We start from the raw sequence: 15914 nt of genomic DNA, 5'->3' as shown, positions 1-15914 counted from the left end.
GTTTTGAGCTTTTTGCTCTTAAAATAGGCTTGAATGTAATTTTTGTTCCTCTTCATGGACAAATGACATTATTATAAACTTTGCTGACATAGTTCCAGAATCCAAGACTAAAACCTAAGAAAAATATTTGGTGCTTTCACCAATATAGCACCTATACAATTCCCAATTAGGAAAAATCGTTTTCCTAGCATCTAGTACTTAGTGCACACTCAGTGTTTAATTGAATGACATAATTTAAACAAAACTTTAATTTACTATACCCGCCAGATTCTCATCTCCACCATTCAGTCCAACACATGCTCAAATTCACTTTTCCTACGTCAACTACATAATAATTCCCACCCTTAATCTACTACGTTTTTAAATATTAGTGACTGAATTCACTCCTTTTGCACATAGTAAGTAAAACAGAGTCTTGGTTTAAATTTAAACACTATTTTAAAAAATAAAGAACGATGACTGGTCCTGAGATGTAATATTCCATGGGAAACTTTACACTGTGTGTGTTTTGCCAACAAACTGAAATGTTAACATATTTAAAATATGTATTCCTTAAAAAAACCCCAAAATGTCTAGAATGGCTTCCCTGAATTTTTTAGACTATTTATTACTGCTATATTTTTTTCATCCTTGGATTTACCTTGTCAACTCCCATTCATCATCCTTCCACCTCTGATAGGACATCAACTTTTCCATGAAACTCTTCCTGACACCCTCTCCCCGCTGTATTTTATCTTCATTTTGTGTCTACTTCTATCAGTTCAAATGGAACACACTATTTAACATTGGTTTATATGTATGTCTTCCTTAATGATGTTAAGTATCTAGAATGTGGAAGATAATATTTGGTATTTGGATCTCGGCAAAAAATGTTGACGAAATAATTGTTAAAGAGCATAACTGAAACTCTGCACTTGCTATAGGTAAATAAGGCATTTGTTTAACCCTTTACTGAGATGTTCCTTAATTCATACAAGTTCAGACTTAGAAGAAAAATGACTGAAATCAGATGCCTTACTTTTGGTGTTCTGCAGGTTATCTTATTCAAATTCCCTTCAATTACATTGCAGGTTTCATTGCCGACTAATACCTTTGAATTTTCATTAAAGCCAAATCCAGATAGAGTCAGAAGAGTACCACCTTCATAAGTAAAAACACAAAATCAGACAACAAAAACACATTAGATTAACTATAACAAAAAGACACTTTGGCAGTCATCTAACATCACTCAAGAATTGTCTAATCATCCAAGAGACAGGTTGGCAAATAGATCAAGGACCAGCCTCGAGATATATAGAATCATCACCACATACCCGAGTCTGAGCTCTGGAGTCTGGAGCCGTAAAGGGGTTGGGCTAAGTGATTTAATGAAATAACACAGATTTGCAACTAATATTTGTTTTTGTGTCTTCATCCTAAAGAGAAATTATGCTATTTCTATTTACTCAACCAGTGGGAAATGAGAGTGAATTAAGACTCATACAAAATCCCAAATTTTAATACCTTTAAGTAAAAGAAAAACTAAGAAAAAATCCTAACAAAATAAAAATAACATAAAATATAAAAACAGGGCTTCCCTGGTGGCGCAGTGGTTGAGAGTCCGCCTGCCAATGCAGGGGACGCGGGTTCGTGCCCCAGTCCTGGAAGGAAGATTCCACATGCCATGGGCCCGTGAGCCATAGCCGCTGAGCCTGCGTGTCCGGAGCCTGTGCTCCGAAACGGGAGAGGCCACAGCAGTGAGAGGCCCGTGTACCGCAAAAAAACAAACAAACAAACAAACAAAATATATATATATATACACACATATATATGTATATATATGTATATATATACATATATATAAACAGAACACACCAAAAAGATCAAGGCCAAAGCACAAAATCCACACTTAAGCATGGTCAAACAAACAAACAAAACACAAAGGAAATGAAGCAGGATAGGAAAAATGTGTTATTTTCTTTCCATCTTCTGCGTCAGCATCCCTTTCCCTGATTTGTTTCTGGAACTTTTTCTGGGTCTAGTAGCTCCACTGAGACTGTGATTATAAATGGAGCAGCTGGTAAGCAGAATAATAACTAATAAATCTTATCTTGACATAATTAATGAGCTTGTTATAGACACATGTAATAATTGATGATATTAATTCAATAACCTAAGACGTAAGTAGAAGCAGTCACCCTGACTTGTGCTTCATAAGGAAAGAATTAGTCATCCACTGAGTCGCTGTGCCTTCTAAAAGAGGAGTCTCCTTTGTTCTATATGAGGAAGGTTTGGAGTCCTCTCCCTTCACCCTGTTCTAGAAACAGTTCAATGAAATGATGGAAATGTATGCAATTTTCTTTGTTTGGAACAATTAACTATTACCCGCTAGGCTTCCAGAAGCAGGCCAGATGTGTGAGATCTGACTCTGATAAATGAAGTGTAATTCCTCCTCCTCTGTATTCTGTGCTAGTCCAACACCAGCTATGGACACAGCAACTGGGAAACGTCCAGCACTTCCATTCAGAATCTGGCAGTTTATCTCATTTTCTTGTGATAAAAGAAGAAGAAAATGGTCAAGAAATGCTTTTGTTAGATAAAATTACTGAAATTTTATATTTTCAAATATAAACAGTGGCCTTCATTTTTATACTCCAAGAAATGTATCTAAGGAAGACTACTCATATATTAATGGGAGGAAAACCTTTACGAACTACCTCATGTTACGAATCAGACAGGGCTAGAAAAGAGTAAGGTAAAATAATAATGAAAGTGGAGTAAACAATTTGCTCCTGAGTACTACACTGTGGCAAAAAAGTTACTATAAGAAGAATTTTAAATCCTAACCTATAAGATCATTTATATGAATAATTCTAAACACTTTGGTCCAATATATTGTTTATGTCCCAAACTGAGTAAAATATTAGGTTTCAACAAGAAAACTGATAAAAACTAAGTGAAAAACATTCTTCACTTCATTTAGAACAGCATATGTGCACTTATAATACAGGTGCAATACTGACTATTAGATCTCAAGAATGCATAGAAGATGTAAATTAAAAACAACTTAGGGCTTCCCTGGTGGCGCAGTGGTTGAGAGTCCGCCTGCTGATGCAGGGGACGCGGGTTCATGCCCCAGTCCGGGAAGATCCCACATGCCGCGGAGCGGCTGGGCCCGTGAGCCATGGCCACTGAGCCTGCGCGTCCGGAGCCTGTTGCTCCGCAACGGGAGAGGCCACAACGGTGAGAGGCCCACGTACCGCAAACAAAACAAAACAAAACGAAAGACAACTAAAATGATATGGAAGGTGAATTTGCTTATGTAATTCCAACTTATTGAAATTAATAAAAATACCTAGGATTATGAAAGAGAATTTTTAGGGAGACAAATAATTATGGTCCTCATTTTTCCATAAATAGAAAATATGATCTTTAAATTCTACATTAATACATAGAGGACTATGAAGTTTGGACTAGAAGTCCAGGAAGATGGCTATGTCCTCTTGCTATGACTAATGAGGCATTTTCAAAGCATGGGCAGAGGGGACCACGCAATATCAGAGCTGCAATTCATGTATTTTTGTGTCCCAGAGACACACTAAAGAAGGAAAAAAAAAAAAGAGAAGGAAAGATTTCATGTAATCACTTTATGAGGAAAAAGAACAAAAATCAACTGTTATGGGATAAAGGCACTGTACCACAGTGAAAGAATTAGTCTGTAGTCATAACCAAAGATTAAAAAGGTAAGGTATTTATCCAAAGCAGTTTGCCAATTTCATAACCCCAAAGGTACTCTATAGGAAAATCAGTATTATAACACTGCTCTTTGATTCTACTTTCTCTTAGAGAAAAACAATTAGACTCAAAAATAATGATTTTAAAAGAATCTACCATTCACAGAAAGGAGAGAGCAACCTGCTGGTCCAACTGAGACCGATACAGTTGAACTAGGAGAAAATCCCGAGCCTGATACGGTTAGAATTGTGCTTTCTTCATAGGACCCTGAAAAGGATAAATTTAAATAACAATATTAAAATGACAAAACATAAAAAAAAAAAAAGACAAAACATAGAATCTGTTGTTATGAAATCAGGTATTTCTCAGAGAAAAGTGAGCCTATCTTCTAAAAGATATAAACAATATGCCTATAAGCAAGCAGGGGAAAAAAGACATTTATTTAGCAATAGTACATTTTTTCCATTGAATTACTGCACAGTGCTTCGTGTTTTGAATCTGTGTGTTTATAGGGATTAGTGGAAAGAATTATCTGACTAAGTACAGAATGTTGTAAGGAAAGGAAAATCATTCTTATGACAAAGAAATTAAATAGACATTTCCATATGGCAACTTAGACTAGGACAGAATCGCCATCACAAACTCCTGAGAATAAACTGTACAATAAGTGTAGTAGACACTTTCCATTTGAAATAGGATATGGTTACTTTATCTGGGATGATACCCATCCTAAAGTGCCTGGGCTATTCCAGGTTTATACTTGCTGGCCCAGCATCCTATACTGAATGTTCTCCATTCACTCTTAAAGGTATCCAGATTTGATCAATAATGACACGGTCACCCGACTCCCATAACATCACACACAACACAGATTATAAATGGATTTAAACAGCTAAGAATGAAAAACAAAACTTCAGAATTTTAGAAGAAACATAACCGAATACCTTAATGATGTTAATGTAGAGATGGATTTCTTAAATAAGATACAAAAAGCCATGGTTATCCATAAAGGAAAAGATATATAAATTAAATCAGTGATTTAAACGTTTCCATGAACAAGATACTAAAAAAAATCATAAGTGAAATACTGGGAGAAGATGTGTGCAAAGGATCAGCAAACATAACATACAATACACAGTGCAAGTTGATAGAAAAATGACAATCTGATAAGTGGATAAAAGATGTTAACAAGCAATTTGCAGAAGAAGAAATAATCTAAATGTCCAAGAAACATACAAGAAGATATTCCTGTGCATTACTAATCAGGGAATAGACAACATTAAAGCAATGATGAGATAACTTCTTACACTCATCAGATTGACCAAAATTAGAAACTCATCATATGAAGTGTTGGCAAAGATGTGGGGAATATGGTGCTCTCATACCCACTGGAGGTACAGCCACTTTGGGGAGCAATTTGGTCATCTAATGAACTGAATACACATATACCCATTAATTCACATGTAGGTATGAACCCTAAAGAAGCTCTAGCATGTATGTTATAGTAGATTTGTACAAGAAAGCTCAATAGAGTCATGTGTAAAAACAAAAAACTTGTAAATGATGTAAATGTCCATCAACAGAAGAACAAATAAATTGGTGTATCCATGAAGTATTTTAGTGATGAATTAGATATACATAAAACCATATAAATATTTCTCAAAATGAATGCTGAATGACAAAAGGTGCAAATGATATTTACAATGTAATAGCTCATTTGTAAACTTAAAAACCCGGCAAAATTACCATATGTGTGTTATACACAAAAGGTATTTAAAACGGCACGGGGCTTCCCTGGTGGCGCAGTGGTTAAGAGTCTGCCTGCCGATACAGGGGACACGGGTTCATGCCCCGGTCTGGGAAGATCCCACATGCCATGGAGCGGCTGGGCCTGTGAGCCATGGCTGCTGAGTCTGCGCGTCCAGAGCCTGTGCTCCACAATGGGAGAGGCCACAACAGTGAGAGGCCCGCGTACCACAAAAAAAAAAAAAAAAAAAAAAAAAAATCAAACAAATAAAATGGCATGGAAGAATACACACAAAATTAATTATTGTGATAGCCTCTGGGGAAGTTCGTAGGGGACTAACACTGAGCATGGTGCTTAGAGAGAACTAGAATTATAAAAAAGTCTGAAGAATATATTCTTTCAACACTAAGTTGTGCTATTTTAAAGATTTCAATGGGTTTTTTCTTTTCGTTTGATTTATAATTAGCAAGTGAATTTTCATACTAGTCAACAAGACTAAATATATGATTATAGTATCTGAGCTTACCTTTCTGACTGAAAAAAAGCCACCCCTTACAATCCTTGGTCATGCTGTTTATTTCAATCCTTGGGAGTTCAGACATAACATAATCTGTTTTTTTTTTAAAGCAATCACATACTATGAGGGTATTTTAAAATGTGTCCCCCTAGACTGAGTTCTTGTCAATAATTTTTCTATCTCTTATTCTCAAATCTAGGACCTAATTATTTTCTTTTACTAAACAGCAGCTCTCTTGTTACTGGCATTTTAGTACTATATCTCCTAGAAGTTGGTGAAACTGGAGAAGCAGAATACTAGTGAGTCCAACTTCAACAGTGATATTTTTTGCAAAGATAATTAATGATCTTTCCATAGCTTTCTGATCTGATAGATTTTTTTCACTATGTAGAACTGTCTGCTTGCCTTAGTTAGAATATAAAAAAATCATTATCAGAGTTTACATTTTTGCTAATTGTCTTCCACCCCATACTCTAAGTTTGAAAGCAAGAGATTACCTTGGGAAGGGCTTATGGCCCAGACTTGAGGAGTAGTTGTGGGATCCCATGTAAACCCACAGTCACCTGAACATTTAGCTGGGATTTCATTAACATAGACTTCAACCTTCAAATAAAGAAACACAGAGGTAACAAGAGTAGCATGCTTAAATAGACTATGCATAGGATTTAGAAAAAGTAATGGAAATTTGCTTGTTTGCTGGTTTGTTGGTTTCCAAAAATTAGTCTATTCTATTTATACTTTTCCTGTTTTGACACTTCATTGATTCATTCAGCGAATGTGTCCATTATACGTCAGGCACAGTTGTAAACGTATCAAGCACATTTAACAAAACAGATGACATCCCTGCTGTTACTGAACTTATATTCTAGTGGAGGTAGGACAGAGAGCCTTGCATAAGGCTATAAACTTACAAAAAAAGAAAATGCACATTATGCCCTGGGGGTGATAAGTGCTATGAAGAAAAATAAAGGTTGCTCTTGGGAAAGTCACCTAAACTCCATACAATTTAATTTCCTCATCAGTAAGTGGTAACATTAATAATTACAGAGTTACTATAAAGATTAAATGAAAGAATATATTTTCAAATACTAACAGTAGAGCTTAAAATCTTTTATCATAAGGAAGATAATTTTCCCAAAAGTCACAAAATAATATCATTGAGTTGATCATCTGTTAACAAATAGTCACATGAAAAATAAAGATGTCATCTCTTCTTTTTACCAGGTCTTTAATGTATTACAAAATAGTTATACATTTAAAATTACATCACGAGGAAACTTTCAAAAATACCTGTGGCTGTTTGCTGGGTGTACGAAGTAGGTCTCCCAGTATGCGCCGTCTGAATAAGCCACCTTCCTTTATCCTTGTAACCATCACGTTAGCCTTTTCTCCAAAAATGTTGGAATCATTGATCTATTTTTAGATGAGATTATTTTACTAGAAAGGTTATAATAAATATGATCACAGTAGTTTTTCTTTTTAAGTTTAAGCATGGTTAAAAGTGAAAAGCCAAAGGATGAAAAAAATTCAAAGCCATTTAATCACATTTTTTAAAAAGAAGCCTATTCAAAAATGATCATAATCTACCCAAGAAAAAAACTGATAACATCATTGCAGTATCATATATTGCATCAATTACAACTTGAATTAAATGACTAAAATTAACTTGAATATTTAGGATAAAATACGTCTAAGGAACATGAATTTACTTAATTTGATTTTTTCAAAATATTCTATACTCTTTCTGAATATGACCATTTTGATAAATCGTTCTTAAATAATTGAAAAATGTAGTCCTCTTTCCACCCGAGAGTCAACTTCTCCCCTTTAGCATTTTTGGCCTCTACCAAAACTACTCTTGGTTTTTCATCCACTCACAGAGTTATATTTTCTGCCAATGGTAAAAATGAAACCAAATCAGATCAATATGTATAATTTGGTCATTCCAAAATCATGCTGCCAATATGGTAGCCCTCAGATGCATACAGGGTCTAGCAAAGAGACAGGAGTCTCCATGCTGGGCCTGTGGGAGCCAAAGTGACCAGGAGCAGAAATGATGAATAAAGCAGAGGAGACTGGTCAGGAAAGAGTGAAGGGAGTAGGTGTGCAGGCATCAGCAGAGGAGCAAGAGGAGATCAGTCACTAGAGCTGTCTCAGTTGCAGAATTTTCTTATTCTAGTTTCTGGCCATATGTTTCCTTAAAATAACCCCCATATCTTTATGACATCCATACAATCTATGTATGGTACATTATATTCTATGTTTATTGTTTATATACCTTTTTTTGAATCTCCTGTCCCCCAGCACCTCTGTTTTACCCAAATTGGTTTTATAAGTAGAGTTCTGTATTTATTTCCACCGTTTGTATCATTTTAACAACCATTTTTCTATTGATGGGAATTTCGGTTTCTAGGTTTTTTTACTATTACAAATAACGCTGCAGTGACTAACTTTGTGCCTATTTCATTTCATATTTGTATTATTATTTCAGTAGAAGAGAGTAACACAGCTGAGACTGCTGAATCATAAGGTATCTATATTCAGATACAATTAAATTATCCTTCCAAAAGCTCGTACTAATTTACTGTCTCACCAAGAGTGCATGAGGATGAGAGTGCATCTCACACTCTCATCATCACTACAAAGCATCGTATTTTTGATGTTTGATATCTGAGCCCCCAGTCTCTTCTAGACCCTTCTCTGTCACACATTCTGAGCCTGACTTCCCTCCCTGCCCCCAACCACACTCTAAGCAAAAGTAATTAGATGAGCTCTTAAGGTGTGGCTCTGTTACGAACTTGAAAATGTCATCTTTGAAACCAGAAAAGTATCCAAGGTCCTAGAACACAGCTCTAGTGCACAGTGGTAGAATTAAATGACAGCGACGCTGGTTATGCTTGGCCCCCCTTTCGTATACCCAGATTTAGTTCTGAGACTGCCCCTGCCTGTGCCCCTCCTGCCCCTGTCAAAGGTCTTCTAACCGGCATATTCTCCCATAAGGGATTAGGAATAAAGCACCAACAGCTATTCTCCATGAAAGAGAATGCCTGGTCAACTTAATTTACAACAATCTTCTTCTGTTTCCTTTTATTACTGTTTAGGCTATAGCTTGCAGTTTTAAAATACACACAGTCTCCATTTCTTTTTGGAATGAGGCAGGGTGCAAATAAGCAACGAACACATAGAAGAAAACAGAAACCAGGCAAAGTAAGGGAACCTGCAGCAGATTCTGCTTTCCACATGTGCTTCTCCACTTGACGTGCCATGAGTATCCAGCACAGCTTCCCTCTCGTGTAACTGAGACTTGTCCCACTTCTTCTAGACTCTGGAGAGCAAACTGCAAATCTGCAGCTGACGCAGCAGCGGGAATACCTGCACTCGCAGAAGGATGGCAAACAGCGGGAGTCAAAACTTCACAAACCTATGGCCACCCGTAACATACATGAAATGTGTTTTATCACTTGTAAACCAACTGTCCTCCTCCAAATACAGAAAAAATGAAATCTGCATATTACTTAGGCAACACATTTATGTATTTCTGAGAAACAAAAATTACATGAGTAACGTACCTCAGACATTGAGCCTTGGCTCAAATACTTAAAAAAAAAAATCAGTTAACTTTATAGATAACCAGTAAGCTATGGATGTAAAAGAGAAACAAACTTTTGGGAATTTAACCTGGTATATCTGGTGAGGTGATGAAGAAAATGTGAAAATGTCATTTTTCTGAACAATTTAGTTTTACATTACTGACATAATCTCAGCTCTATAAATTACATAGAGAAATAATATTAAAAAGAAATACAGCAAAATGTTTATGATGGTTGTCTAGATCAGTACAGCCCCACTGATACATAGACCAAAGTTATGAACTTTTTTCATATACCTTTGAGAATATGTCCGTAAGCGTGAATGTCAAAGCTGCCACTTAGAGGTGGAGATGCTGCTTGAACTCTCTGAATACGAATCTTTGATTCCCCCGGCCAATTATTTCCTCTGTAAACAGACTCATTCTCTGTCTCGTTTGTGATTGTCTAGTTTCCAAAATAAATATTGATAAAATGATTAAACATAACAATGGCTAACCAGATTTCTATTTCACCAGCATACAATCCTGTGACATGACATAAATGAGCCTCAGGTATTCAGGACTCCTCAGAACGTTAAGGAGAGTCACATAAATCAACACAGGCTATACCTATATAGCTGCGATAATGAGGCCCAAGTCAACTCAGTCATCTGGGCAGCAATCAGCTGGAACCACAGTAATACCTCATTAATTCAGAGTGCACCTACCATCGCTCAAGGAACAAATATTTATTGAGCAGGCATTCTGTTCAAGGTACAATGCTAATCACAATGGGAAGGCAAAGAAACATGAGATACGGTCTTGGCTATCAAAAAATTAAACACCTTTTTGGAGAAATAACATATGGAAGCTTGAAAACCTAATTAACAATACAAGGAAGTATATGATCAATACAGTGACTGATCCAGACTCAGGAAATACCTGTCTAATGTTGAGTGTCAGTCAACTGACAGAAGAAACATGTGCAATAAAAATTCATTGATTGTAACTCTAAGAGTGAAGATGATATTCTCCTGCTTCTGATCCCTGCTAATTTTGTGGAATTTAAAATTATAAGCTCTGGGGGACTTCCCTGGTGGTCTGGCAGTTAAGACTCTGTGCTCTCAATGCAGGGGGCCTGGGTTCGATCTCTAGTCAGGAGACTAGATACCACATGCTCAATGAAAGATCCTGCACATGGCAACAAAGATCCCATGTGCAGCAACTAAGACTGGGTGCAGCAAATAAGTAAATATTTTTAAAAAAAAAATAAAATAAAATTATAAGCTCTATTGCCCACATAAAGGAGTGAACGTAAGTGCCAAAAGACATATGCAAGAATGTTCAGAGCAGCTTTATTTATAATAACCCCAAACTGGAAATAGTGCAAAAGCCCATCAATAGAAAGGATAAATGGTTGTATATTAATACCATGGAATATTGTATAGCAATGAAAAAGAACGAACTATAGCTAGCTATACGCAACAGCATGAACCTCACATTATCAAATAAAAGAAGATGCAAAAGAGCACACACTGTACTATTCATTAATATGAAGAGTAAAAACAGGGACTTCCCTGGTGGTCCAGTGGTAAAGAATCCACCTTCCAATGCAGGGGATGCGGGTTCCATCCCAGTCGGGGAACTAGGATCCCACATGACACTGGGCAACTAAGCCCACACGCCACAACTATTGAGCTCGTGCGCTTCAAAGAGAAAGCCCACGAGCCACAAACTACAGAGCTCACGTGCCCTGAAGCCCTTGCGCCACAACTAGAGAGAAATCCGCACACCGAAACCAGAGAGAAGCCTGAGTGCCACAATGAAGAGAGTTCATGCTGTAACCAAAGATCCTGCTGCCTCAACAAAGATCTGGCGTGCTGCAACTAAGACCCAATGCAGCCAAAAATATAAGGGAAATAAATAAATAAATGAATATTTTACTATTTAATAAATGTTTTTTAAAAAGTAAAAACAAGCAAAACTAATTAATGGTAGTAGAAGTCAAAATAGTGGTTATCTAAGGGTGCGGGGTAAGTAATCTCATGACAAAGAAAAGGCATAAAGAAAGCTTTGGGGGTGTCTAGTGATTTTCTTTATCTTGATCTGGGTAGTGATTACATGAGTGCATTTACTTTGTAAAAATTCATGGACTTCAGCAAGATTGCAGGATACAAGATCAATAGACAAAAAACAATCACATTTTTATGTATAAACAACAAGCATGCAGAAACTGAAATTAATACAAGACCCATTACAATGGCTTCAAAGAAAATGAAATACTTACATACAAATCTAACAAAATGTACCGAATCTGACCTGAAATTGCAAAATGCAAGATGTAATCAAAGAAGACCAAAATACGTTGGACAAGAAAAAAGCAAAGAAGACCTAAATAAATGGAGAGACATACTGTGTTCATAGATTGGAAGACTCAACATGGTAAAGGTGTCAATTCTCTCTATAGGTTTACATGCAATCTATAAGTTTAAATGCAATTCTTATCAAATTGTCAGCAAGATTTTTGTAGACATAAACAAGCCTATTTCAAAATTTCTATGGAAAGACACAGGACCTAGAATAGCTAAAACAATTTTTCACAAGAAGAGTAAAGTGAGAGGAATCACTCTTCCCAATGTTAAGGCTCACTACATAGCTACAGTGATCAGAAGGGTGTGGTATCGGTGGAAGGATGGACACATAGAGCAATGGGACAGAATTGAGAATCCAGAAATATATCCACACAAATATGCCCAACTGACTTTTGATAAAGGTACAAAGGTAATTCAACAGAGGAAGGATAGCTTTTTCAATAAATGGTGCCAGAGCAACTGGAGGGATAGGCAAACAAATGAACCTGGACCTGAAACTTCACATCTTATACAAAAGTTAACTCAGAATGGATCACGGCCTTAAATGTAAAATGTGTAACTATAAAACTTTCAGGACAAAAATAGAAAAATATTCAGGATTTAGGGATAAGAGTAGAGTTCTTTGACTTGAAACCAAAAGCACCATTCACAAAAGGAAAAACTTGATAAACTGGATCTCATTAAGAGTGTTGTTCTATGAAAGACCTAATGAAGATGATGAAAAGGCAAGGTACAGACTGGGAGAAAATATATGCAAACCACATACCTGACAAAGGACTTATATCTAGGATATATAAAGACCTTTAAAAACTCAATAATAGGAAAATAGTCCAATTAGAAAATGCGCAAAAGATATCACAGATATCACAGAAGAGGATATATGGGTGTTCAACATTATTAGCCATTAGGAAATGCAAATTAACACCAAAATCAGCTAACAGTATATACCCCATCAGAATGGCTAGAATAAAAAATAGTGATAACGCCAAATGCTGGCGAATTTGTGCAGACACTGGGTCACTCATACATTGCTGGTGGGAATGTAAAATGGTGCGGCCACTTTGGTAAAGAGTACGATAGTTTCTTACAAATCTGTACATGTGCTTACCATATGAACCCATAATTACACTGATGGGCAATTAACCCAGAAAATGAAAACTTACATCACATGGAAACCTACAGATAAATGTTCATAGCAGCTTTATTCATAACACCCAAAACCTGGAAACAACTCAGATGCCCTTCAAGGGGTAAGTGGTTAATCGACTACGGTGCATCCATCCCATTAAATGTTACTCAGTAACAAAAATGAACAAACTATTGATACATACAACAACTTGGAGGGGTCTCAAGGGCATTATGCTGAGTGAAAACAGCCAATCTCAAAAGGCTAAGTACTAGTATGATTATACAAAGTCTGATTCCTTTTCCACAACATTGTTAAATGCCAAAATTATAGAGACATTAGTGGTTGCCAGACATAGGACTGTGCTGAAGGGAGGGAGGTGGGTGTGGCTACATAAAAGGGCATCATGAGGGATCCTTGTGATGGAACTGTTCTGTGGTGGTCAGCTGAATCTACACACGCAATGAAAATTGTACAGAACTACACATACACAGGCACACACAAATGAAAGCATGTAGAACCGGTAACATCTGAATAAGTTTGGTAAATTGTATCAATGTCAATTTTCTGGCTGTGCTATTATGCTATAGTTATAAATGTTACCATTGGGGGATAATGGGTGAAGGGTATGGGAATATTTATGTATTATTTCTTACAACTGCACATAAATCTACAATTATCTCAAAGTTACAGTTTTTAAAACAATTCATTAATCTGGACATTTAACATATGTGCACATATGTTATTACATTTTGTTATTACATTTTGTTAGAGAGCTAAGAGACTGAAAAACATTTACAAGATATTTATCTTGAATATACTAAGACTAAAACATTGGGCCTGGATAGGGTAAAAGCAATTTTCGTGTAACACTTACGGTTTTTCAGTCTTTTTAATCATAAAACTGTTAACACAAAGTTCTCTGAGACTCAAATTATAATATTTAATTATTATTTAACCTTTAATCTTGAACTTATTATACTTGGTTTTGGTTTGTTGTAGGAAATTATATTAACTAATTGTATATTTTTGTAAAAAATTAAATGTAAGAATACTCCTCATAATTGTAACATTTAATACAGATCTTATACCCAAACAGTACAAAATACTGTCCAGATCCTTTTGGAATTATGGAAAACCATCTCTTTCCCTTTGTATCAATTTTCATACAAATAAAAAAGAAATGGTGTTTATAACAGAAACAATTTGAAAACATATGCAGAATCTCAAATTTTCTTTCAATAATCTCTGTTCAAAGATCTTTATTGGGAGAGCCCACAAATGTTTCTTTTACCTCAACAGAGAAAACTCTACTTAAATCTGACTAGCTGATTCTTAAGGCTATTTCCTCCTGCTTTTTTCCCCATCAATACATTCCGTTAAAAAATTTTTAATGTTTAAAGTGAATTTTCATGCTCAAGTTCAACAAGCCTCTAAATCTTCATTTTATCCTTAGAATAACTGTCTTGTTCTATTAAAAGATGTCTAATCTGTGTGTCAGTTCTTCATAAAAAAAATGTTTTAAGTTTACTAGGTAAAGGCTAATGTTTCGTAAGTTGAAAATAGCTACTCATAAAATTCTAAGCTTACCTGCCCAAAGCTCACAGCCATCATGGGTATATTATAACTGCAATTACATGATGTCATGGTGACAGAATATTGGTTGGTCATACTTGATCCATTAATTTTGGTCTGATTCACCTGAAAGTGCTTTAAAAATATTCCTTTATTTGCTAATGCTGGAAGTCTTCTCTTTGGCATTTCTAAAGAACATAGATAAAGTAAATGGGAGATAAAATTGCATAGCTTGTGCTGCTAAAAAGAAAAGCATCAAATAATATCCATGTGTCATGGAATAAGCTGTTTAAAACCAAATTTTAGAAAGAAGATCTTAAGGAAAGTAGTTTGTGAAGCTTGGCAAACCTTCACTTCTAGAATATAAAGCTTTAAAGTCTTTACATATATGAGCCTCATTGGGTAAAACGAAATACTGAAAAGCCACCAAGCTCTGGGTTCTATGCAGCCTTCTGTGGGCCAGTTAGTTTTGCTCTGTTGTAGGTCCCTGAACGTGGTGCTCACTAGGATGTGTGTTCCATGAGGGCAGGACCAGGACTGCCTGGTCCTCTGCTCTTTCTTTGGTACTAGACACATTGCCTGCCACATGGTAGGTGCTAAATGAATGTTGCTTAAGGAACTACAACCTTTATCTCAGCACAGATCAGCTGTCTTATGTGCTCCACCAATCACAATGTAGGTCTGGTGACAGTGGACTCAAAAAGAGTGACTCAAAGTACAGCAACATTTAGTTTTTAGCCAGTTGAATCATGACCTTGCACTTGAAAACTGTTCCAAAGGAAAGGATTCCAAAACTCCTCTGAAATATGGTAATAGTCACTTATTAAGGTGACTGTTTGGAGTTAGGCTGATTTTTAAAAAGACTGCAGTTTAATTTTTATTATTTTATTAGCATATCTCACATATATGAGTCTATTAACATAACTAGAAAAAATACTAAAACTCTGAGAAATAAAGTTTTCATTTACAGTTTTACTAATTATCATGATAAAGTCCACGGAAAGTTTCAGCTCATTCTTACTAGACAGACGTCAATGTCAACAGCTGCCTTTCAGGAACAGATCTCTATCTTGGTAGTTGATTTCTCAAAAATCAAACAAGGCAAAATTAGAATGTTTGCCACAGTTTACCTGTGAACAGAATCCAGGACTATAAAACTAATTCCTGCTTTAATGACAAAGTTTACATTAAGGACGCATTTATCTTTAGAATAATCACCTGGTCCTATTCATTAAAAAAAATATGATTTAAACCATAGTATTATTGAGATGAAAGAATAACAATATTTAGAGATT

The 15914-nt window shown here is 35.8% G+C and overlaps 1 protein-coding gene across 1 annotated transcript in view; it reads right to left on the bottom strand.

Moving 5' to 3' along the window:
* Nucleotides 1-15914, bottom strand: part of PKHD1L1 (PKHD1 like 1) — a 154671-nt gene that overhangs the window by 89721 nt on the left and 49036 nt on the right. The window contains exons 23-30 of the mRNA XM_019942265.3: nt 14635-14807; nt 9865-10012; nt 9196-9350; nt 7269-7391; nt 6476-6581; nt 3871-3981; nt 2365-2529; nt 1019-1140 (exon numbers count right to left, since the gene is read on the bottom strand). Of these exons, the coding sequence (XP_019797824.2) occupies nt 1019-1140; nt 2365-2529; nt 3871-3981; nt 6476-6581; nt 7269-7391; nt 9196-9350; nt 9865-10012; nt 14635-14807 (1103 nt within the window). The remainder of the gene's footprint in view (nt 1-1018; nt 1141-2364; nt 2530-3870; nt 3982-6475; nt 6582-7268; nt 7392-9195; nt 9351-9864; nt 10013-14634; nt 14808-15914) is intronic.

Source organism: Tursiops truncatus, chromosome 17, assembly GCF_011762595.2.
Source record: "Tursiops truncatus isolate mTurTru1 chromosome 17, mTurTru1.mat.Y, whole genome shotgun sequence".
Classification (NCBI taxonomy): Eukaryota; Metazoa; Chordata; class Mammalia; order Artiodactyla; family Delphinidae; genus Tursiops; species Tursiops truncatus.
This window is presented reverse-complemented; position numbering and strand designations above follow the sequence as displayed.